This window comes from Gavialis gangeticus, unplaced genomic scaffold (assembly GCF_001723915.1).
Source record: "Gavialis gangeticus isolate Ggan-Ray unplaced genomic scaffold, GavGan_comp1, whole genome shotgun sequence".
Lineage (NCBI taxonomy): Eukaryota > Metazoa > Chordata > Crocodylia > Gavialidae > Gavialis > Gavialis gangeticus.
This window is the reverse complement of record NW_017729000.1, coordinates 2,238,829-2,263,086: the sequence shown is the minus strand read 5'-3', so window position 1 is coordinate 2,263,086 and position 24,258 is coordinate 2,238,829. Positions and strand designations below refer to the sequence as shown.

General features: G+C 42.3%; 1 protein-coding gene across 3 annotated transcripts in view; it reads right to left on the bottom strand.

The window, feature by feature from the left end:
- Positions 1 to 4,318: 4,318 nt before the first annotated feature.
- The window catches only part of CLINT1 (clathrin interactor 1), a 31,128-nt gene continuing 11,188 nt past the window's right edge, over positions 4,319 to 24,258 (bottom strand). For 2 of the 3 annotated variants that reach the window (XM_019506073.1, XM_019506074.1), the window contains exons 6-11: positions 21,659 to 21,902; positions 17,796 to 17,877; positions 12,589 to 12,666; positions 7,582 to 7,874; positions 6,719 to 6,923; positions 4,319 to 6,152 (exon numbers count right to left, since the gene is read on the bottom strand). In XM_019506073.1, coding sequence (XP_019361618.1) covers positions 5,788 to 6,152; positions 6,719 to 6,923; positions 7,582 to 7,874; positions 12,589 to 12,666; positions 17,796 to 17,877; positions 21,659 to 21,902 — 1,267 coding nt within the window. In that variant the 3' untranslated portion in view covers positions 4,319 to 5,787. The remainder of the gene's footprint in view (positions 6,153 to 6,718; positions 6,924 to 7,581; positions 7,875 to 12,588; positions 12,667 to 17,795; positions 17,878 to 21,658; positions 21,903 to 24,258) is intronic. The other variant, XM_019506075.1, reaches the window with a different exon arrangement.

The following is a 24,258-nucleotide window of genomic DNA, read 5'->3' as shown; positions in this document are numbered from 1 at the left end:
CAGATCTTTAGTAGTGTTAAGGGGAAAACTCTTTACCCCCAAATTCTGGCTTTTGCAGCCAGCAGTCTATCATACCACAGACCCCAGGGAAGGGCCAACAGTGGTTCTTAGCCTTTTCCACATTAGCTGTTACTAAGATGGTAAGGACAGGGTGGTCATCAACTTCCGATGCCTGTTTGCAAGCCTCAGGTTTAAGCAGACTGCTATGAAAGCTCTGCAATAGGCTTCAGAGAAATACAAGGACTTTTTGCGCTTTGGCTCCTCTTGCTAACCAGCACCAGAGCAGCAAGATCTAGAGCTGTACAAGTAGCCAATTTCCACACTAAAAAATATTAGTTTCCTTCATTTCTGCTCAGATGAAGGACTCTGTTGGACACAAAACAGAATGATTTAGTTCTGAAATGGCAGTTTAAGTTTGCTGTCTTAAATCCTGGTTAAAGGGGAAACTTAGAAATAAAAAAACCCCCAAACGTTTGCTTTCAAAAAAGGGTTTGACTTATCATTTTTGTTGGCTTCAAGGAATAAAAAACTGGCAAAGCAGGAATTTACAAATCTGAAATGTTTTGTTAAAACACATTAGTTGAAACAGCTTCTCACAGCGCTGCCGAGATCTGCTTTTCAGTTCTGCTGTCCTACTGGACAAGCAGCTTTATGTTAAAAAAACCCTCCAGAAAACCCAAACAACCCCTGATCCTTTGTTCAGGAAGGCAGCACAAATTCAACAACAGGGACTTGGATCTGGTCACGTCTTCCAACCCTCGCAAACTAGATTTGTAGGGAATCAAAAAATGTGAACCTGCTCCTATTGGATAAACTTCCTTTTAATTCCTAATACTTCCCCAATGCAAAGTTTTAGACACAAAAACAACTTCTGTTGAACTTGTCTGCAGCAAGTCATTTGGGTTTCACTACACTTCACTTCACTCCTAGCTTTGCATAGCTGCAAACTTCAAGTTAAGGACTTGAAAAGAAATGTTTCACAAAAGGTTCCACTGGAAATGTTTTTTGGAACAGTGCAAACTGTAAGATGGGTATTTTGGTCTCAGCAAATAGTCTGTGTCCAGATGAGTGTGGAAGTGTGGTTTGTGGTGCTGCAGACCCAACTGCGGCATCACACTCTGTACATGCAGGCGTTCCCCGCACTGCTACCTTGCAGCATGGGGGAGGTCATAAAAACCCATACTGAAAAAGAGCAGAGCATAGGTGTTCCCCGGGAGCAGCACAAGGTGTGGTGGGGGAAACTGTGTTGCGGGGGTTGGGGGAATCACAGGGATGCAGCCATAAAGTTTGCTTGAATTCAAGTGGAACATCCCCTTAAAAACCCTTGCTTCTCTGCAGACGGCAGCTCCCTGCCCCTGGCCATGCAAATACATTAGAGGTATTAAATCAGAGCCAGGTGTGCGCCTCGGAGCGCCTGCACACGTACAGAAGTGTTTGTAATTGCACACATGCATGCGGGAGTGGAGAAGCTGCAGGGGGAAAAAAAGTTCTTAGAGCAAGTGACTCCAGGAGCAAACACCTCGGAGAATTAAAACGTCTTTGGATATTTGTTCTCTTGCTATTGTTGGCATCACCTTGAGTACAGGATGCCTGCCTGCATTATGTAAACACTTGGTTGATAAATCCCTCCCCCATCTCCCTTAACAAGCCATGTCAGACTCTTCTTTGCTGACAGATACAGTCGAAACAGATGCTGCTATAAATACCCGTGTTTAGTTGTTTTGAACGTAATGCGTCTCCTGTAGGACAGACCGAGGGCTCCGGTTATCTGTGAACCTGCACCTGTGCTGGAGCTCATTGCTGTGCAATGTGAAGTTTCTGGTGCGCACAGCAGCATGCCTTCCTGGGATCCCTTTGTACACGCAGCTGGAAGAGACAGGGACCTCTGCCGCCCTTACAGTGAACACTGCCAGGCTTTGTAAGCCTTCCCTTGGATTAAGGATCAATACTATTTTTAAAGCTTGCAGATACCGGCGTGTGGGTCTGGCCCTTTCATTTTTCAGTGATCTTTGCTCTGGACCAGAGCAAAATCTGCTGTAATCTCCATGACGCTCCTACACATTATCCTCAGTAGTTTCTGTTCTATGTAGGAGAAGAGATGCCCAGCAAGGATGGCTTCATCAGGATGTAAACTATTAGCCATGATGTTTTGCTCATTTTTGGTGCATTGTACCCCAAAACTCAGTCCTTCTACCTTGGAAGATGCCAAAATAAAATACCATTTGGGCTTTTATCACAATGGGAGTCCTCATCCTCTCCCACCTCTTTCTAGGGTTAAATATGGTCACCAGTGACAAAAGCTCAGAGACTCTTCAAGCATTAGAGATGGGTCTGATCCCACAGCATGCACCCTTTGATTTCAGAGGGCTTTGAACTTGACACTTGTGAGACTTAGGAGGTGGCAGTCTTAAAATGTCTCGAACGGACTTTGGCTGACATAAGGGACTGCGGCTGAGTGTGTCGATCAGGCCTGCAGCAGCAAGACCTCCACTGCGGTCAAGGATTTCCTTGTCTCCCAGCACTAGTGTGCTGAAGTTCAGACCTAAACACTGCTGCTTCAGTGCCCTGTCCCCCCACCCCACTAGCAGTCAGGCTTTGCAGGAAGCCTCTGCCAGTGCAGCAATCATTCAGGGCTTTGCCCACCCAGTCATGTTGGAGGCTAAAGTGTTAAAGCATCTTAGCATTTTTCTTGCTCTCCCATGGAAGCACTAGTGGAGCCTGCCCACCCCATTTTACCATTATTATCCAGGCCTGCAACTCTAAATGAGATGGTGGCTAAAATGCTCCCAAGAGTGGGGCTGCCTGGAGAAGAGATTGAGGAATACCAGCGTCGTATCCGAAGAGGCAGTGCTCTCATTAAGAGGCTTTTGGGAGAAGGCCGGTTTCATCCGTCAGCTTGGATGTGTCGCCCTAATGTTTCAATCTGTCTAAGCAGATCAGTTTTCTTGATCGAGTGGCCACAGACCACTCTTGCTATTCTTAAAGGAAATAAAGGAATTGCAACAGATGCATAGCAGGCATGGGGACTTGTTTTTTCCTTTTTTTTTTTTTTAATAAAGTAATATTAAATACACCTTCCCACTAGCTGCCAAGATGCAGGTCAAAGGCAGCCCACACTGTGTTTATTAATCCTGGGAGTGCAATGTTCCCAGAACTGTTTTTCATTAAGCGAAGGCAAAACTCAACTCCCAGCGTCTTGCTTGCACGCTCTGAGCTAAACCGCCATCCTGTGGGGTCCTCTCTTCACATCCATTATCTGGGCCAAAGTCTAGCAGAGAACTAAAACTGCCAGGCCTGAGCACCACTTTATTTTTTAGTTTGGTTATACTGGCATCACTCTGTTCTCCCTTGTAGAATTAAGGAAGATCCTTTAGGTTTTCTGTTGTTTTCTTAAAGGACAGCATCCCAACAGTGCGCCGATCAATGTTACAAATCACTTGGGTATTTAGAGGGGCAGCAACCAGTATGCAGAAGAGATGAGGTCTGCGGAGGTCGTAGAGCAGGTCTTTTTTTGAAGACCCTGACCAAGATATGGCTTTGCTGGAGTCATTCCAGTTCCTTGGAAATGGAGACAATACTTGGCATGAAATGGGGAGTTACTCTGGTTCCTGTGATCCAGCTTCAACAGCAGCCTAAAACTGGTGTCTTTATACTGCGTGAGCTGGCTCGGCTCCTTCTGACAGGCGTTTTCGGATTGCGACAGATCGACAAGCTTGTCCGAGGGGTTTAGCGTTTCCTGCCACCGTTCTTCCAGGAGCCAATCTGCACCCTACGTGCTCCAGGCCAGTTGGGATCTCACCATCTGTTAAAACACCAGGTCCTGAAGAAGGTCGTTCCAACAAAGTTTAAAGGTCTCCAAATGGGGAGCCGGAGAAAAGGAGCTCTCTCCTACTCGGCCGTTAAAGCCTGCCTTGATTACTTTGATGTAACAACACTTGAAAGCTCCTATTCTTTGAAACTAATTTAAACACATTGAATTGTTGAAAGATTAAAAACCGCAGTCAGCTAATTACACTCACTCTCATCTCTTATTCAGCAAATGAATCACTTTTCATTACCACTTAGCTGAAGTACATGAATTTCTGCCTAATTAGAAATGTTGTAGATGGAGCATTAGCAAGGCTGGAGCGGGTCAGGATATCTTGCCTGCTTCATTTTTAATTCCTAACAGTAGAGCTAGATAGGCAAGGCTGGAGATAAGAAGTCATTAAACAATTTTAAATTATTTATAAAAATTACTTTGCCCAAATTATAATTATTTTTTTCCCAAACGCTCTCATAAACGTCAAATGGAATGAAAGGAAAAATCAGCCCAACATTGATTTTAATGAACATTTTAATGTTATGTATAACAGAACATTATGAATACAATGGAAACAAAGTTTTATCAATTTAATAATAAAAAAAGAGAAAGCCAATGTAAGAAAGGGGAGGCAATAAATTTCATACCTAGAGCATAGTGCTTATTCTCAATAATATTCCCAGCTTGTGAGTGTAACGATGTCTTTGCATTCCAGATCCGAGAATCATGATTCATGTGAGAACTTAAATGCAGAATTACAGCAGGAAAACAAAATCTTGAGTTCATTTCCTTTAGTTTCATTGCCTTTATTTTCGTTAAATCAATAAAATCTTTGACTGCTACAGGTTTCCTTTGATAATATATATATTTTTTTTATATATATATATATGTATTTTTAAACTCCTCTCTATTGGATTTCACAGAGCTGCTACTGCCTTATTTACACAAAAGAATCACGAAGGCTGTATAAAATCTAAAATCCAACACCGTTGGATTAAGGATTTAGAGATTTACATTAACTTAAAAAGACAATGTCGTTACTGTGTTACTCTCTTTGTAAAAGATGCAAAAAATAAACGCTTCTGTCTTTTGAATGCTGCTGACATTGTAAACCAGTGGCTCCGGAGAGATACGGGTGGTACGAAGCATGTTAGTTGCCACTGAGATAGAGCTGGGAAAGTGTATATATGCTGAAGTTTTGGAAAGGAAACCATACAGCAGCTCTTGATGAAGTCCCCCCTAGCTCTGCACTCGATACTAATTATAGCAATAGAGGTGTGAAAAGCCCCAAAATCTGTCCATCACCAAATTGCTGAAAGAGGTTTTTACAATAAAAATTTGGATAATATAGCAGTGTTGCTGGAACATTAGCAAAAGTATATATACATTCCAGGTCCCTTTGAATTAGCCATAATCACATATGTAAGCCATTTTGGACAAAAATATATATTCTTATAAAAAACTGATCATAGTACTTGAATGAGACTTCAAATATGGACTCAGAGTGGTAGTAAAAGGAATGGATCCACTTATGTCAAAGCAATTTAGGGGGTGGGGGGAGAGAAAAATCAAGCTCTTCCAAGGGGCAGAAAAGTATCAAATTAGATTCACACAGATTGACCCAACACCCGTTTCCCATCTGTGAGCAGGAGTCTGTGTTAAATCGGTTCTTCCCTCAAGGAAGGCATTGGATGCTGTTATTACAAAACCATGGCCTATTAACTGCGAAGCCATCCGATTGACTCGGAAGAACGCTTCGTCTCTGTGCAGTTTGACCGCTAGCTGTTTCAACACTTACAAAATAGCCTTTTGGTTCTTTTCTGTAGCTTTGATTTTAATTAATCAATAAAAGGAAGAGAAAAAAAATAAGGTATTGATCAGTGTTTGCCAGCCACCCCTCCCTGGGCTATGCTTGTACAGCTAAAAATCCTTCATTCGATTCGACTGAGTTTTGTTGTGGGTTTTTGTTGTTGTTTTTACAATCTTTATTTGCTAAAATTGGCAAAATTTGCAAAGGCATCTTGCTTGGGTTGCACAGTTCCAGGAGCCATAGCAGCGGTCATAGCTATATTGGGTACCCCCATACCCATTGGGCCAGTCAAACCCATTCCTGCTGCTGGCATCCCCATGCTGACATTCATCCCCATAATCCCCTGGTTCATCATTGGGGTGCTTCCTACGGAGGTCATACCCATTGTACCCGTCATCATGCTGGGCATCCCCATTCCCACGGAAACGGGGCCTCCCATGAGCGGGCTTGTTGGAGGTCGAACAGGCATCATGTTGGGCTGGGCGTTGAGGCTCACGGCTGCAAAGTTTTGAGTCATCACATTCATCGGTTGTTGCATATCTGCAGGAAGAGGAGATTGTAATTCTAGGCCATTTTAATCTCACAGTTAAACATCCTAAATTCCAGCCTCCTTTTAGGAGTAGTGTAGGTGCATTGATTGCTAACCCACAGGAAATGGAAATGTAAAAAAAACCAAAACCCAGTGTGTGCTAGGCAATTAACCTATAAAGAAGATGCAACTAATTTCCACCCCTCTTCCTTCTCAAGTGAAAGTTCAGGAAACTAACAGGTTGTTTTAAGTAGTACTTTACCCCCATCAGTATTGCCAGTTGATGATACTGCGCAGATGTCCTAGAATTAAAACTTGGAAATGATGCAAGACCCTATCACTACATTCGAGGCATCACAGGATTAAAAAACAGTCCGTGTCTTCATCTTGTGTACAGTTTAAAGGTAACAGTATTACCAATGGCAAGAGGCAGCATGGCAGATGCAACAGGATTACAACTAAAGTCCAATTCAAATCAGAAAAATATACAACTTAGCAGTGTTCTTTCTTCAGGACATCTCACCACCAACAGAACCTGTCTTAGAGGAGGGCGTTCATAAAACCAGTGCTCACTTACTCTGTTGCTGAATCATTGTGTTAAGTGATGGCTGCTGGGGTTTCGAAGGCTGCATACCAGGTACTAAATTGTCCAAACTGATATTTACACTGGGGTCTGACCATGTGGATGGCAGAGTTTTGCTGGCATTTTTCTGGACCATCTCTGTGCCTGGATTATAAAGAACGTTAGTCTTCTGCATCACAGCATTAACGTTTTGCAAAGGCTGGAACAAAAGAAAGAAAAAGGGTTTTCAAAATGATGCTCATTCAGTCGCATTTAATGCTTTAAGAGGAAAACAGACAGTTTGATCCCGTCTCAGTAAAATAAAATCAAAAGATGTCTGCTTTGGCCTGGAAGAGGTTAAAAGCCAAAGAAAGTCTCTAATTACAAAGCACCTTCTCTTTCCAAGTACTTTCTCCCCATTAGCTAGTAACAGGCACCAGTTAGGACAGTACTTACAAGCTGCCACAAGATCAGAGCTGCCTGCAGCAAGTCCTGTCCATTCGGTCCAGAGCTTTTTGAAACATAATTAAAGGTTCTTGTATCTAATCCACACACTTCGGTTTTAAAAATGAACTGCTTTCCACCGGAGTACCTTTCCTGGCTTCTGGCTAGCAAGCTGATGAAGGCAAGGACTAGTCCTTTGAGACTGGGCAACTCAACAGGTTTCAAACATTTCAAGGCCAGTGGTTCAGGTTCAAACTTTTCCCTTCTTTTCTCCCGATCAAAAAAGACCGCTACAACAGAGCATGTCAGACACTGACCAGCAAGACAGTCCAGTGCCAAGGCTCTTTATTACAGGGGCTTGCCAAAAAAGCATTTCTGGCACATTTTCTTCATGCAGGACCTAGCCATTCGAGGACTGTACAGCAGCAGCATACCTGTGACCTTGACAAGGGTAGATTGATGCCCACAGCACTAGAGCTCATCATCGAGAAATTCATGCTTTGCGAGGAGGTCATGGTTGCCTGGGAAGGTCCCATCAAATCAAAAAGATCGGTAGGACTGGAAGCAGTTGGAGGCTGCCCAACAGCTGGCTGTGAGCCGCTGAAGAGCTCCACGGCTGGCTGTGCGGTGCCGCTGAAGAGGTCTCCAGCTGAAGCACTGGGACACGGAGAGCCTTGGTTGAAGGCACTCCAGTCGCCAAATTCTCCGTTCCCACTTGTCGCTGTACCTGCGGGGGCAGACAGGAAGGAAGGAAGGTAAAAGACCTTGTGAAAGGCAAAGAACAAACGCCATAGTCTGTGAACTGAAACAAATGCAAGCTGATCTGTGTCCATACAGATTAACATCTGAAGGTAGACTCTCCATCTGGACATCATTCCTTCTCATGAATATTCCAACAGTTTTAACAAGGTAGCACAGGAAATATGAAACACCCACACACAGACAAAACCGGCATCTGATAACGTGCCACTTGTGGATCGACAAGCCGGACACAGGTTTCTTTTGCTTTCAGCTACATGATGGTGGAACAGACTGGAGGCTCTGGTCAAGACGGAGCCAGGACCTCCACAGACCTTATATCTCCTATAACCTACCTATCCCAGCTGATCCCAGCTAATGAATATTATACAGCTGTCATTTCATACCAGGCAAAGTTCACTGAAAACAGCTGCTGGTTCAAGACTATTTGATTCCGTAAAAATTCACTTTTTGCAGAGTACAGGGACACTGAGTAACACCCCAGTAAAACCAAGGGCTTTGGAACAGATTATCAAGAGATCTTCCCTGGGAACCAGGCAGGAAACCTTTTCCCTTTCCACCATGAGAAAGCACTGAGACCTTTCAAATGTTCGTTATACGAAAATAGCAGAGACCGAACAGCCCATGCTTGGCAGTTTGGGCATTCACCTGGGATGCAGGTTTTGGCCAGAACTTTCATCCTGGACCCAAGAAATTGTTTGCTGGTGAAAGCTGTCAAAAACAGATACGTTTCAATGCCATCATACCTTGTCAAAGATGTACAGCCATACAATTCGTGACCAGCTCTACCCTTATCTTTCTCTGTCTGCCTCCTAACATAGAGCTATAAAAACGTACCTGATTCTTGGATCGGGTGTCCTAATACCTAAATTAAGTCCAGATTGGGACAGGCCCCTGGAGCCAAATGGAAGCAGCTAAGTCCACTTATGCAAATGCATTTCCTGCACCACTTAAAAGAAAAGTGCAGCTTACAAGAAATATTGTTGGGTAACAGTTCACGGTGAAAACTCTTTGTAAGGAATCTGTAAAGTGCTCTTAGTCTTTGGGTGTCTTGGCTCCCAGGGTCTCAGCTGCCAGGCCACAGTCAGCTTTTTGGTTGTGGGCAGATGTTTTGGAGGTCCTAATTTCTGGCACATGAAATGCAGACAATGGCTTTGCTCACTACATGCATGTGTGGCTTAAAAGGAACATATCTGCCAAACGAGAGCTGTTACATTGTGCTGCAGCTTGCATCTCACCATGAAGTTGTCCCTCAGCTTCTAGCGACAAACAACATTATTGCAACAGGGAAAGAGCTCAGAACACAAATGAATGCATAAATCACATCTGCTCTCTGGCTTGTTCTCCATGTAAGCAAAGGAAAAGGCTTAACCTGCATAAAGCCTCTGCAGATGAAGCTGATACAAATTTCTAAGTTACCTGACCTATACACCTGGCTATAGTTACTATAATCCACACACCTGGCAATTTCCTAGAGCTGTATTTTGTCTAGTCAAAGGCAACTGCAATAATATTTTACACCCCACGTAAATACTTCCTAAGAACACCTGTGCATTCAAGCCTTGTTTTAATTATCGTTACCTCTACTAGCATATTAAAATTTAAACAGTGGAAAACAGAGGGGCAGGAGGAAAGCAGTAAGTTCGTTTACAAAACACCAGCACTACCAGCAATTTTACTGCAAGAAGTGGGCTAATACTCATTAGCTCAGGGCCTTACTAAAACATCTGCTTTGATCTCCCTTACAAAAGGGACTGTATTGGAGTATTTCAATTAGTACCGTGTATTAAAAATTTAAACCCACTTTAAGTATTCCTGATGGATAAGTAAACGCTGAATGTGCTGATTCTCTGTGTACTCAATGCACAGGTCTGAACTCACAATAATGGAAGTGGGGGTAAGAGGAAGAAGGTTTTGCCCCTTTCTGTAGAACTTCATAAAAGATGATTAATCAAAGAGAAAGGGATTTCTAGAGGGGCTTATACTGTTCAAGAATGATTAATCATTTCACAAGATGCCTGGTCCCTTGCATAACGACGATCAGAAAAGATTAATCATGTTAATGCAGATAAAGGATTGTATCATTTTAGGCTGTACTAATACACAAATTATTTGCATAGTAGGCGGCTTTATTTTACCAAAGAACTTTGTTTTGAGCAAGTATCACTGTAAGGAAGCCCATAAAGTAGGGCAGTGCTATTCTAAACTGTCAACTGAAACACGAAAAATCTATGTTAACTAAAAGGTGCTCTGCCATTTCCTAACATAGCGCACACTGCAGAAAGTTTGCAGATGCTAATGCTGATCTAGACAAATTGGAGGATTGAAGCAAAAGAAATCTCCTGAGGTTCAATAAGAAGTGCAAAGTCCTGCACTTAGGAGGGAACAATCCCATGCACTGGTGCAGGTTGGGGCTGATTAGCTGGGCAGCAGCTCTGCAGACAAGGACCTGTGGGTTGCAGTGGACAACTCTATTCTTCCCCTCTATTCAGCACTGGGAGGCCACATCTGGAGTCCTGTGTCCAGTTTTGGGCCCCCCACTACAGAAAGGATGTGGACACGTTGGAGAGAGTCCAGTGGAGGGCAATGAAAATGGTTCGGGGGACATGACTGGTGAGGAGAAGCTGAAGGAACTGGGCTGATTTAGTCTGCAGAGGAGAAGACCAAGAGGGATTGAATAGCAGCCTTCACCTCCCTGCAGGGGAGCTGGACTGTTCTCTGTGGGGGCAGATGACAGGACAAGGAGCAATGGGCTCAAGTTGCAGCAAGGGAAGCTGAGTTTGGATATTAGGAAAAATCTCTCTCACGAGGAGGGTGGTGAAGCACTGGAACAGGTTACCCAGAGAAGTGGTGCAGTCTCCATCCTTGGAGGTTTTTAGACCCAGGTAGACAAAGCCTTGGCTGGGATGATGTAGTTGGGCCTTGTCCTGCTTGCAGCAGGGGCTTGGACTAGATGTAACCTCCTGAAGTCCCTTCTAACCCTCCTTTTCTATGATGCTATGAATGCACAGGCAGGCTGGCTGAAGATCAACCACAGAACTGCTTTTATTAGTTTTAGAACTGTCAGATTTAAATATTACTAGTGCAGAATTCCTCATTTTCTCAATAGCATTTCATCTAAGTAAGATTTGTAAGAACAGACTCACTTGTTTTTTCCTTGTTACCCTATATTTTTTTTTGGCCAGCTGGAAACACTGGATATGTGGTATCAATTGGTTGCTGGAAGCAAAGCAATTCAGAAATGGTTGAGCCACGAGAAGAGGATGCTAAGAGGAAGAATAAAAATTCCCACTGCTCTTTGTTGAGACATCTTTAACAGTTTGAAGAAAGCTGTTCCTTCCTCCTCTTGCACTCCGGTACCCTTCTCAACAGCTCCTTTTCCTTCTTGGCATGACTCTCTTTCTGAACCTTGTAAACAACTGCCAAACTATACAAGGACACTGCTCAGCTTCAGTGAAAGCTGTATGTTCTCATCTGTAGGCTGAACTCAATGGGGTTGTCCCAGAACACAAAGGGCATAAAATGTAGGCCCCCAAATGGATGGATAACCCCCACTGCACCCTGAAGCTTTGGAAAGTATTCCCCAACACACATCTGCCAAGACTATTATGCCCTTGTCTCTCCATTCAATTCATTTCAAAGGTTTTGTTAATCTAGGGAGACAGGCGGGATCTGGGGGATCTCTTTAGGGACTGTCATTTGTCTGGCACAGGCGGGCTGCTATTCCTCATTGCATGTGATCCTACTTTCATGGGCAGATTGCTTCCGGGGGTGGGAAGTTCTCCTAAGGTTGAGTTCCAACCTGCTAGTAACCAGAGCCACTGCTTAGGTTGAGATTTTGGTGGGATCTAATATTCTACTTTCTATCAGGACTCCCAACATCCTGAAATCCTCATGAATATTCAAAGAGCCTCCCAACGTAGTTCTCTTTCCTGTTCCAAAGCCCTTAAGACGTGCAAAACCTAGAACAGGTCCCTGCCACAAGTCTGCTGATTATCCTCACGCTGTGAGGAAGGTCCTTCAAGCCACGTTTTGGCCTGTGATTATAGCTAACCTAATGTACTCTTTTTTGGAGCTGGGCTACCATCAAGTGTTTTATTGAAATATTGCTGTTCCACCAAAGCAATAATTTTTTTTTAACGTTTGCATCTATCAGAGAAGAAACTTGTAAACTGTTGGCTGGACTGATTAGGAGGGGGCCAGCTGCCTTTTCTGAGGAAGAAGAGGTTGTCAAATAACTTTGAACAGCAGAAACATTATTATGAACAATAATAAATCGGAGTAGTTCTATTAGCAACAGCCAAAGCATCTCCAGTCACTTAGGAAATGCAAATACTGTCAAGCCTGGAGCACTCATCATACTATTAAGCCTCCTATTAAAACAACTTCTCGTTCCCATTTCCAAATATCATAAAAATGCAAAGTGCTTTTACAGTGTGTAGGTTTTCCTTCTGTTTTGTAAATGTTTTTTCACCCAACAGGCTAACCCAATCTGTTGAGTACTTTGCATATGTTTTACCAACTTCAATTTCCACCCTAAAAGACCCCCGCCCTTTCTTGTGATGGCTTAAAACAGAACGAAAGTCCAGATTTCGAATCTGTTTAATTGAAACTAATTTCACTACAATGAAAGCTATGCTGGAAGCGCCCACAGCACCTTCTCGTCAGCAGTCTTCTCCTACCTTGTGACGAGGGGAAGCTTGCTGAGGCAGCAGCAGAGCTGAAGTCGGCAAATCCCCCAAATGGGTCAGTCGATCCACCTGGAATGGGGCAAAAATCAGAGTGCCGTTATAGGATCTGGGAGAAGTGTCCACCCAGCCACTCCATGAGGGATTTCACTGTACTCCAAAACCTCTGCATTTAGTATTGATATATCAATACAACAGATAGGTCTGTGCCATCTTTCTGGTTTTATCATCATTACTGCAAGTCTGGGATGACAAATTTAATTATTTCCACATATACTGATGATCTAGTTGTACTAGATGGGACCTCCTGAGAGCCCTTCCAACCCTCATTTTCTCTGATTCTATGATCTAGCATGTATTCTGGTTGTGCCATATATATCTCCTAAATATCCAAGTTTAGGTTGGATATTAGGAAAGACTCAGAGATTTATAAGACCCAGGTAGACAAAGCCTTGGCTGGGATGCTGTAGTTGGGGCTGGTCCTGCTTGGAGCAGGGGGTTGGACTAGATGTGACCGCCTGAGGTCCCTTCCAGCCTGAATTTTCTCTGGTTCTCTGGGGAGTCATCAATGAACACAACTTACTTCCTTAGTTCTTCCTAAATTAATTTGCAGAGATTGAAAGATATGAAATGATGTAGCACTGTTCTAGTTCAGCAGAAATATTAATAGGAACTTATTAAATTAAAACTTCAGAGGCAGAAATATGTAAAAACAAAAACCCGTTTCTAGAAGATTCCACTTATTATGCCACTGACCATGAAAAATTCAGCCTTCTTATATTTAGTTTTTGTGTTACTTAAAGCACGAATGATTCGGCGATGATCCTGGATTCAAGATTTCAAGGGCAGAGCTTGCACTGGTGTTCTTTTTTTTTTTTTAATATGTTTGCTTCCTTTCTAAAGCGAGCAAGACAGAACTCCAAACCACACATTTGCAAGCTACCAAATAAATTATTAAGTCTCGAATACAGTATTGTAACTGCTTTTCATTAAAGCATACTAAACCAAGCTACAAAAAGGAAGGCGCTTTAAAAGCTATGAATGGGACAACAAATGAGATAGAAGGATGGTTTTCTTGCCAAATGCAAATTTGCTTTCCAGTCTAGTCTTCTTATCCCTTTCCCCCTATAGTTTTTAACCGGCCATTCTAGTGACCTGGGAATACCAAAGAATTGACCTTATTTTGTTTGTCCTTAAAGATTTCACCTCTGAACACTCGCACCCTTCGGAGTAGCAGCAGCAGTTCAATTATTGTGCTTTTAGTGTTATACATACATTATACAGGTTACATCACAGCTGCTTAGCCTGCAGTGCTTAGAAACTAGCCAGGTGGGACTGGAACATCTGTGCTGCACTCAAACACCACCAGGGACAGCTTCCAACATCTGGTGCCATTTCTGAATTGTCTTATCGCTGCAAGACATTCTGCCCCATCTGCTACTCTCAACTGGGTTAATTAAACCAGAACCATCTCCTTTTTAATAAATGGCTAGCAGTAATAAAAGGAACAATTCCGTTTCTAATGCATGTGTACCTGTATTTCTTTTTAATGTTATTTAATTGTAGACAATATCAGGGAGGCATGACTGTTTTTCAAAAAAGAAATGGCCTCTATCTGCAGATTGTGTATGATTTAATAAAAAGCAGCAAACAGAAAGCAAGAACAGCACTTCTGAATTCCCAGGAAAGGGTTGTTCCATTGTCATTCCCGTGCTGCCTTTTTTTTTTTTAAGAAGTTAAGATATTTCAGTGATAGGATGATGCAAACCTCAACAGTTATGGTACACTTTGCATTGATGATGTTTATCAAAGGTGCTTTTTAAACCGGTTGTATACAAATATAAAGAAATGTCATACTGAATAGTAGCACAAAGGTGGATGGGAGGTAGCTAAATAGCAAAAGCTGGAAACTCAAATGGTCAAATTTACCAGCTGAGTCTACTGCAAAGTAAATATTTTTATGGGAATCTCATTTGCTCCCTGTTAAAAAAGGGGTGAATTACTGATTTCTCTGCCTTTTCTTGCACACAGAATAGACAACAGGGGTTTCCTGCTCTCTGTTATGCCAAACCATGTCCCCGACAGAAATACTTCTCTTCTAGGCCTACAGTGAAATCTCATAGCCACAAAGGTTGTTATACAAGATGTTAACAGGGCTGAAAGTCCAGGAGACTGATGTTAAACTTGCACCTAACCTCAAATCTAAAGAGGTTTTTGGGGTTTTTTTGGGAGAGGAGGGGGAGTGGGAGGGGTGCTGATTATTCTCCATGTTTGTGTTAATTCTCAGCCTTGGCAGCTTGTGCTCGCTCGGTTTCATTTTCAAATTGAACATTTCACTCAAGAGGAAAGAAACAAAACCTGTGCTCACGGCAATAGCAGCAGTCCCCAGAGGGGGAAATCACTAGGCTAGAGGTAAAAGACTTAGTCTCCAGTCATCCTAAACAGAAGTAAGACTGGCGAGGTGCCACATGGATACAGCACCTTTCTGCTGGCATTACTTCTCTAAGCAAGTCTGCCTTTCCAGCCAGGCTGGAACTTGTACAGGTTTAGCCATTTGTAAGTCTTGAACCTCAGCACTGCTTCTCACTTGAGCAAGTTTTGTTGCATCTTCCCACGTTTCAAAAATTAAGCATTTGCAGCATCTACCATGCTGCAACAACACATGCAGATGAGTAAATCTCTCTATAGATCTTTGAACTCGTGGTATTTTTCTGCCAATTTCTTTACAGGAAGATCAAAGCCTCCTTGCAACCCCTTCACTGTACTTTGCTTGACATAGGGACTGTCCCCACACCCTGTGCTGCAAGGAGCATACTGGTCATCAGAAGTGACCTGCATGTGAAGGACAGTGCTAATCCTCACAATATGAGCTAGTTTCAAGGATTCCCAGGTGAGATCTGTTGCTATAAATGAACTCTTTCCATCTGTCTTCTCAGGTCAGTACAGAGGTTATTTACAATGACTAGCAATTAATGCACCTCTTAGCACAGTTCTGAAATGCTGTTGTGAAAAAAGTGGGGGAGGGAAATAGCTTTACCCAGCACAGAAAGAAAATGAGAAGCTCAGAGATGTGGAAATGGGGAAGAATACAAAAGCTCCATTTGTCTGAAATGCAAGGAAGGTTGGCTTCTCTTCCACCCAGGAGAGCACACGAACACCAACAGACTTTCCCTAAGCCTGAAGAAGGGTGTTTGTGCAAGGAAGCTTGCAAAGAACACATTTTCCAACTATTTAATTGGTCTAATAAAAGATACACATTTACCAAAAGCACCTTGTCTAGCTTAAAATGAGACATCCTGCTTAGTTTATTTTTTTTAGTAACTAGAAAGGCTTTAAAAGCCTAGCCAGTTTCTTTGCCTAGATGGAAGTGGCCATGTTGCAAAGTACGGAAGGCCAAAGTTTTCATGGGTACGACTGAAACCTAAAATGCCTGTTTCAGCATGTTCTTGCAGGAGATTAAAACCCCAAGGAATCCTGGCATCTCCAAGACGTACAACACATTTGAAACCAGATTTAAAAGGAAAAAAACCCAGCAAAATAGGCTTTTCAGTGAAACTTGAGGGACAATATACCACGAATGAAAAGACAAATGGATTTTGCTTCTGAAACATCAGCATGACTATGGATCTAAACATCCTCAGAGGAGCATGCTTCTTAAGCGTATTTGACCCATCTTTCCCACAATACAAACAGTTGTACAAAATCATTAGTGTCACGGACATGGAACCAGAAAGCAAGACAGATGCTTGTTTATCATTCAACTTTGTTCAAAGAAACAAACAACTGGCAAGAGAAAGACTTTTAACGTTAAACAGAAGTTTATTAACTGTATTTGTATTTGCTTAATATTTACACTACAGCTGCACTCTCAGCCCCAGGCAGGCCTGGGACCTTTGTGGCTGTTGCATGTGCAGCTGAACCACCGACTATCCCGAAGGTCTTACCAAGTTTCTAGGGTACAGTGAGGGGGCCCATTCACCCGTGATACTAGCTAGGCACTGATCCTCTAAGATTAACAGACAAAAAGCCAGGTAGGGCCCACATCTGTTAGGAAAGTATGCTTTAAGAGATGTAGACTTGTTTCCCAAAGTAAGCCTAACACTATCTTTGGTCTCCATCAGTAGGATTTGAACCAGTGGACCAGTCTTTCCAGGCCACTAAAATATTAACCTGCCTACCTATCCCCCCAGTTATGCAGATAACAACCTACCACTGTTTCTGTTTAATTAAAATAAAATTTCGGTTGCAAATAGAGAAAGCAAGCGTCTAACAAACGCTTCTTGACAACTAAGAAGGGACACACTGGTGCCTAATGCTTCCCTTTGCTCCAAGCGATCTTGATACCAGTGAGGGGAAAAGTTGCATCGAGATTCTTCTCCAGTTAATGTTTCTCCAGTTGCTCCAGTAAAAATGCCAAACATGCATGAAAGAGTCCCTTTAATATTGTATGCTGGCCCCAACTGCAATAGTTGATAGCAAAGATCAGTAAGCATGATAGTAAGTCTATGGAATGACGCTGGTATTTTTCTTTTAAATCAGTTCCAAATTGTACTCGTCTTTCCCAGGCACTGAAATTAAGGGCTGCCTGAAAGAATAACTGTAGTTTGACTGTTTAACAACAGTTAAAGCAGTAATATACAAGCACTGTGGATTTAAATTTCAGTTCATATTTAAAGAGTAAAGGGCCATCATTTTTTTAACAGAAGTTAAACAAAACAATATTTGCTTTTCACTATTAAGGCTGGGGTTATCCAAGGGTCATGATAGCACAAGATAAAAGAAGCGAGTTTGCTTTTGCCATATACAGTACATGTGGCTTGTGAATGGAAGTCATCCGTTTCTATAGCTGCCTATTCCCCTAACTTGTAACATGAGAAATGTTTAAACCTGACTGGATTGTTCTTGCTTTTAGAATTAATTATAAATAACTCTGCATTATAGCCCATGCGGTTCCTGACAGACTGATTTAGTGGTTAACCTTTGAAATGCAAAGGTTATTAGTTCTATAATATGGTATTTTGCGTCCCATTATATAAAACTGTATGTAGCGCTACATTTTTAGGATACTTGCCACATTTCTTAGATTCTCATTTTCTATCTATTCTCCTTTATTTCTTACATTATTAAACCACACACTTGTCCACAGTCATCACATATACTTATTGTATGAGCCAGTGAAAGAAAACAAAAAGGCAGCTTACCCGCTGAGACTGGCTGGCTGGCACCATCAAACAGCAGATCTACTAGGTCATTAGATGACTTGCTGCCGGAGGGTACGGAAACCTAAAAAACAAAACAATTTATCAGCTTCTTTTTAAAAACCACCACTGAAGAGTCCCCTGTAGTCCAGATGCAAGGAACAAACGCAAGAAGTTTGTGAAAAGGAAGCCCAAACTGAAAGGAAATGGCATTTGTTTGAGGATAAGAGAATGGTCCCTTTGGGAAGGGAAGATCACTGGTGAAACACCACTTGGTATTCATAACTTCCTTTGTCTTGGTTTGGACCAGGAAAAGGGTCACCCCCTTTGCTGCTGCTGGGTAGCTGTCTATGCTGAACAAGAAGCGAGAAGATGTGAGAATTGGGCAAAGTCCAGGAATGACCGGTAATTTTCTCATGTCCCGACTATGGCATAAAATGCCTGAACAGATACAGATGAAGATAGCCAGCTTGCTCTGCTTTAATAGAATCAGTTTCAGAGAATGTGAACTTAAAGACAGGCTGAAGAAACCATCTGGATGCTACAGAAAAACAGATGCCAACTGAGCTTACAAAAGTCAGTTTAAGATTTGTCTGATTACCATACACAGAATGGAAGTCTTTATGTAGATACTTACCCTGGGATTAAAAGAAAAAAAAATTGTCTGTCAGAATAATGATTCTGCTTTGAAAAAGTCTGGAAAAAAGCAGCTCCATGGTGATTTACAACTGGAGTGAAATAATTATCCTGATAGTGTTATACCAGAACAAGCCACCAGGTAATGGGAAAAAGTTGTTTCAGGAGCTGAGAGATGAATTGTTTTGTGAAGCTTCTCAGAAAAGGCTGTGTACAGACAAGCAGTCACATTAATGTTAATTATGAGAGACGGGGACTTAGGATGCATCAGCTGTTCTGAGGCAACTATTCATGTGCTCACTATTACTCAGTGGTAAGTGACAGCTGAACTGGGGCAACTTGCCCCTAAATGGAAGAAAGCTAAGGTGCCCTAGTTCAGCTTTCGGCTACCATGAGGTTACTACAGGAACACGAACAGTGACCATGCATCAGCTCTTCCATGGTGCCCAGCCTACCTATTCACTTTAGAAGCGAAAATGTGTCCATAAGCTACAACTTGTACTGGCAAGTGCAACTTTACTGTGACTAAGGCCAGATCTATGCTGCCTCCAGGTCAAGCCTGGGACCGCTGCTAGGGATGGCACTCCAAACCTAAATTTCTAGGCTTCAGCTCAGCTAACATAGCTAGCTTAGAGCCCCCTACTAAGGGGTGCACTCAAGGCAGAGTAGTGCTGGGGTCACTCTATGCTAAACCATTTGGATTTTAGCATATGCCGGCTATGAGTAAGTGTTTAGGGAGTGTTTTTCAGCAGCAGAACAAGTACTGAAGAAGTGCTGAAAAGCCCTAAGGAACCCTGCCTTGGCAGGCAAAGGAGACAGCAAAAGGAGGATACAGAGGCCAGCCTTATAGCATGGCAGCTAAATGCATCAGGAAATGTACACTTCTCACAATGACTCCTGATGTTAAGCAACTGTTCTCTTGAAAAGCAAGTTCTTTTCTCAGTTAACTAATACTAAAGGCAGCTGGAAACTTCAAAATACAATTTGTGGCTAGAAAATGCCAATTGGTCAAAATGGTTTGTGGTAGAAGGGTCTGTTCCAACAAAATCTCCCAAAAAGAAAAAAAAACTTGAAAAATGCTTTGAAAATTGTTGACCCAGTGACAGACAGACTCAGATTTCCACAAACAAGCTTCCGAGCAGGAATGTCACCGGTTCTTTCTTCGAGTCATCGCACTTCCATACATTAGTTCCAAACACTGACTCTGAGCCAGAAATCGAGCTTGAAAGAGATTGCTTTCAGGATGAGGAGGCATAAGCTAGTATGAACTAGAAGAAATCTCTTTTGATATTACGTTCAGCAGCAATCCTTCCGAATCTAGGAAAAGAGGAATTCCAGATGGAAGAACTGGGCAAACAGTAAAGGAAACATGTGCACCTGCTACCTGCTGTCATTTTAAGGAGCAGTGCCTTGTAGACCACCTACGCTCAAAAAGGAGCATACATTTTTCTCAACTTTTTTCTGGCTGTGATTGCAACAACCGTCTAAAGAAGGGGCACACCTAGAAGACAGCTTCCATGCCTATAGCAGTTAAGTGATTTTGATTAGTAGCAAAACAGCACTAATTGAGGATGGCTGAATTTCCAGGTGTGATACTGAAACCCTGGGGGCTTAGTCTCTTGTCTGATGAATGGACAGCACAAAGGCTCAGCTGGTCAGACCGTTTTCAAGGAGTCTTTGATATGCCAGACCTAAATGGATACTACAATGTCTGCTTCTTATCTGTGCATAACTGCTTCAAATAAAAGAAGAGTGCAGACTAAGTTCATGATGCAGAAAAGTTCTACTTTGCAAATCACTGGCAAATTAAAACTGATGTGTTGGTAGTGTTGGAGATATATCATAGCTGCGATAGCTTAGGAAATATGCAAAAGAAAAGGATTTTTCTTGATGATATCTGTCATTGGACCAGCTGCATGATTGGGATGGACTTAGGCAAACTTTTGCATGCGCTAAATGCAAAAGCTTGCCCAAGTCTGTTCCTTGCCACTGACGATGTGTTGCCAGTGTTGGAGAGATGTAGCCATGATGGTCCAAGAGGAAGAATGTGCTGCATGAGAAAATTTGTCTAAGTCTACCCCAGCTGTGCAGCTGGTCCAACACAATGTCACCAACAAAAATCCTTGCCTCTCTCAATGTGTTTGAGAGGTGTTTCCCGTTTTCCGAGAGATGACAGCAGCTTCTCTAAATTTTCAATGCTTTGTGCTACATGCAAAATGAATCTTAAGGTTCAAAGAGTGTGGACTGACCACAGGCAGTGGATTGAAGGAGCCTAGCAGGCCCATAATTATGAGGAAAGAAAAGTCAGGAAGAGAACAGAGGAGGTATTTAAAGAAAAAAACCAAAAAAAAACCCAGGTTAGGATAAGACCCAGGGAATCTAGGATGGTTACAGACTTCCGCCATTCTACACGGACACTTATGTTCAAACACTGTTGTGAAGCATGCTTTTTAGCCGAGTCATAGTTTGCCTTGTGTATGGACAGAAAAAAGGTCCCCCTGAAACAGAAGCCATGCAGGTGAACCACATATATTCTAATAGTTATTCCTGCAGTGGACATAGGCCTGTAATTGAGCACTGACCCTAGACAGAGATCTCTAGCAGCTAATAGCAGAAACTGTACAGAGAGGTTGTAATGAGCTGTCTCATCATTGCAAACACACAATATGGTTACCAGGCAGGAGCAAGGAAAGGAAAAAACAAAAACAAGCTACTATTAGCATTTTCTCTTCTTAATTTCCAAGCTGTTTGGACATCTTTAATTCAGCCATGTGTTAAGTAAAATCATGCTTATGTATTTTAAGATTGTTGGTTAAATTACTTGTAGCTGAACATTTTAAACAAAATTGCTAAGTAGTACTGTATAGCAAACCAATGTTTGAAAGCTATAATGCACACACCTGGGAATTAAAAACACAGGCATCTTTTGATTCCATAAAGAACTGCAGAAGAAAAGTTTTTGGAGAAAGATAAAAAAAAAGTGCAACTTTCTTGCATAAAAACAGAAACTGCCCACCCAGAGTGGGTGTAGAGACAGCACTGTGCTACCTGATAAGACATTTCAGCATTCTTGAAAAATCCCTCCATTAGATTTCTAGGAAAACTCCTGGGATTGCTCTGTAACCTAGCCAAGTACAGAACTTTCCTGTTCTTAAAAGTAAAAATCCTGGTTTCAGAGCTGGAGAGGGAGTAGATTCCAAGGCTCAGTTGTTCCCGTGCTGCTGTCTCACCTTTCCTGTAGTCTGTGGGGTATGAGCTGCGGCATTCTGATCTGGACTTGCTTTGTCCCCAGTATAATGTGCTGCTGCTCCTAAGTCAATGGTTTTGGAAGGATTTGCTGTGCGCTTGTGTCTGGTGGTGGTGGTCTCTGTAGCCTGTGTAATATGAATATGTTTGGTTGTCACAGTCTCCTCTTCATCTTTGAATTCACCTTTGGGAGATTTACCTCTTCTTGATTTTTCCTCATCGCTGTCACTAGAAAAGGGATAGAGCAAAATAATATTAATAATAATAACCATATATATTATTCTATTTTCGAATATCCAGAGCCTACAAATCAATGGGGATGTTTCTATTTACTTCAATGAACAGTGGGATCAGACCAAGAATTGTAATTATAAGAGGAATACAGCTTTTATATTTGAGGTACTGCACCCTTATACAGCACACTAGAAAGCATTATGTAGCATTACCATCACTGTAGAGATGAGGTAATAGAGAGCAAGTCATTTTGTCAAAAGGTCATGTGAGAAGCGAGTGGGAGGGATAAGAAGAGGGCCCACTGATTTTGTGGCTCCTACAGCTCCTGCACAACAGTTACCACAATCACAGTCAATGAAAGTTCAGAGACTGTGTGCAGGGTGTGGCACAACAGGCACACAGCCTGCAATTATAAGGGTACTGAGAAAAAGTTAAGCAGGGAAACTTTAAACATTGATGCTGCATATACATGAAGAGATCAATAAAAGTAAGGGCATTAGCCTTAAGATTTTAAACACACCAGTTCTACTCCTAACCCATTCCCCACCAAGATAAATGGGCTTCTATTATTTTCTTTAAAGTGTTTGTGGAAAAATCTGTTACCCAGCTTTATTAAAGTAGTTTTACAGTATTATGCAAAGCTGTTATTCATTTCCCAGCACAGAAGACAAATTTATTCTTATAACTAAAAGCACATAAGTGTCAATTTTAGTTGGAAAAAAAAAATTTGTTCATCGCAGTGTAATAATTTGTTTAAATCTCTGACCATTAAATTCTCTATTCTTATATCTTAAGCTTTTTTTTCTTCTCACAAACAAGTAGTAATTAATTTTTAGAGCCGGCGTGTTGCATTTCATCACCAGGATAAGACTAGTACATGACAATGAAAACCGCTGTAGGGAAAGTTTAAGTATATTTAAAAGTATTTTGAAATAGCAATTCTCTTTCGGATACACAGTTAAAGGCAGAAGTCTTTATATTTTAATAATGCAGGAGAGTACTAAAACACCCAATTTAAGAAGAGACTGTCCCTTTGTCAGTGGCACTGTGACCATAACTGCAATACACCCTGGAGGTTTCATCGATTTCATAGATGTTAAGGCTGGAAGGGACCTCGGAAGATCATCGAGTCCAGCCCCCCGCCCCAGGGGCAGGAAGTCAGCCGGGGTCAAAGGATCCCAGCAAGATAAAATGTCCAAATGTCTCTGAAAGGAGTCCAGAGTAGGTGCTTGCACCACCTCTGGAGCAGTCTTTTCCAGGCCTTGGGGGTTCAGACAGTAAAGTCATTTTTCCTATGTCCAGCCTGAAACGGTCTTAGAGGAGTTTGTGACTGTTTGACCTTGTCAACCCTTGGGGTGCTCTGGTGAACAAGCATTCCCCCAAATCCTGACGTACCTTTGTTCTCCAATAACCAGGGCAAGTTTGGGGGAAATACTTAGTACATTTCCCATTTCCTCTGTGTGTGTAATATATGCACCGCTGGGGGGTGGCTCAGTTCATTCATATCAGTTAGTATAAGTGCCCAACACTTCACTTGCTTCTCCAAAAGAAGTTTAGTGATTAATGAAGCCCAATCTGTAGACTCATAAATATCATTAGCCAGACAAAACTTAGGAAAGCACAGTGAAATATTCTCAGGTACCTTGACCAGTGAACCTCAACCCTGACATGTAGCAACGGTCAGGTATTCCAGCTCTGGCCCTGTAAATACAGACTGGAAAGAGCGCTGTGTAGGAATGAGTGAATAGAAGGAGACTTAATTTCAATGTCTAAATCTCCAGAGATTACTGGCTTATTTAGTGGTCCTCAAGAGTTTGGGGCTGATAGCTTACTCCCAGGCCTTAATATTTCTCAAAAAAATCCCAGGCACCTTTACTAAAAGGTTACTGGAAGAGGCAGAGTCCCAGTTTAATCTGTGGACTGCTTACTACGGCCTCAACCAGTCCAGAACCTAGCACATTAGTACAGCAAATCAAGTAGCTTCTGCTTCCCTCTACTGAGGCTAGGTGCAGACATTCACAGATTTCATAGACATTAGGGCTGGAAGGGACCTCAGACGATCATCGAGTCCAGCCCCCCGCCCAAAGGGCAGGAAGTCAGCTGGGGTCATAGGATCCCAGCAAGATAAGCATCCAATTTACTCTTGAAGGTGTTCAACGTAGGTGCTTGAACCACTTCCGACGGCAGGCTATTCCACACCTTGGGGGCTCGGACAGTAAAGAAAGAAATTCAAAAAGCCTGAGGCAGAAATGATCTAAGTTACGTGGATTTCTGTAAGCAGCATAGTTTAGATTGGTAACAAACAGAAGACATTTGTCCTTGGGGGAGGGGGGGATGAAAGGGGGAGATG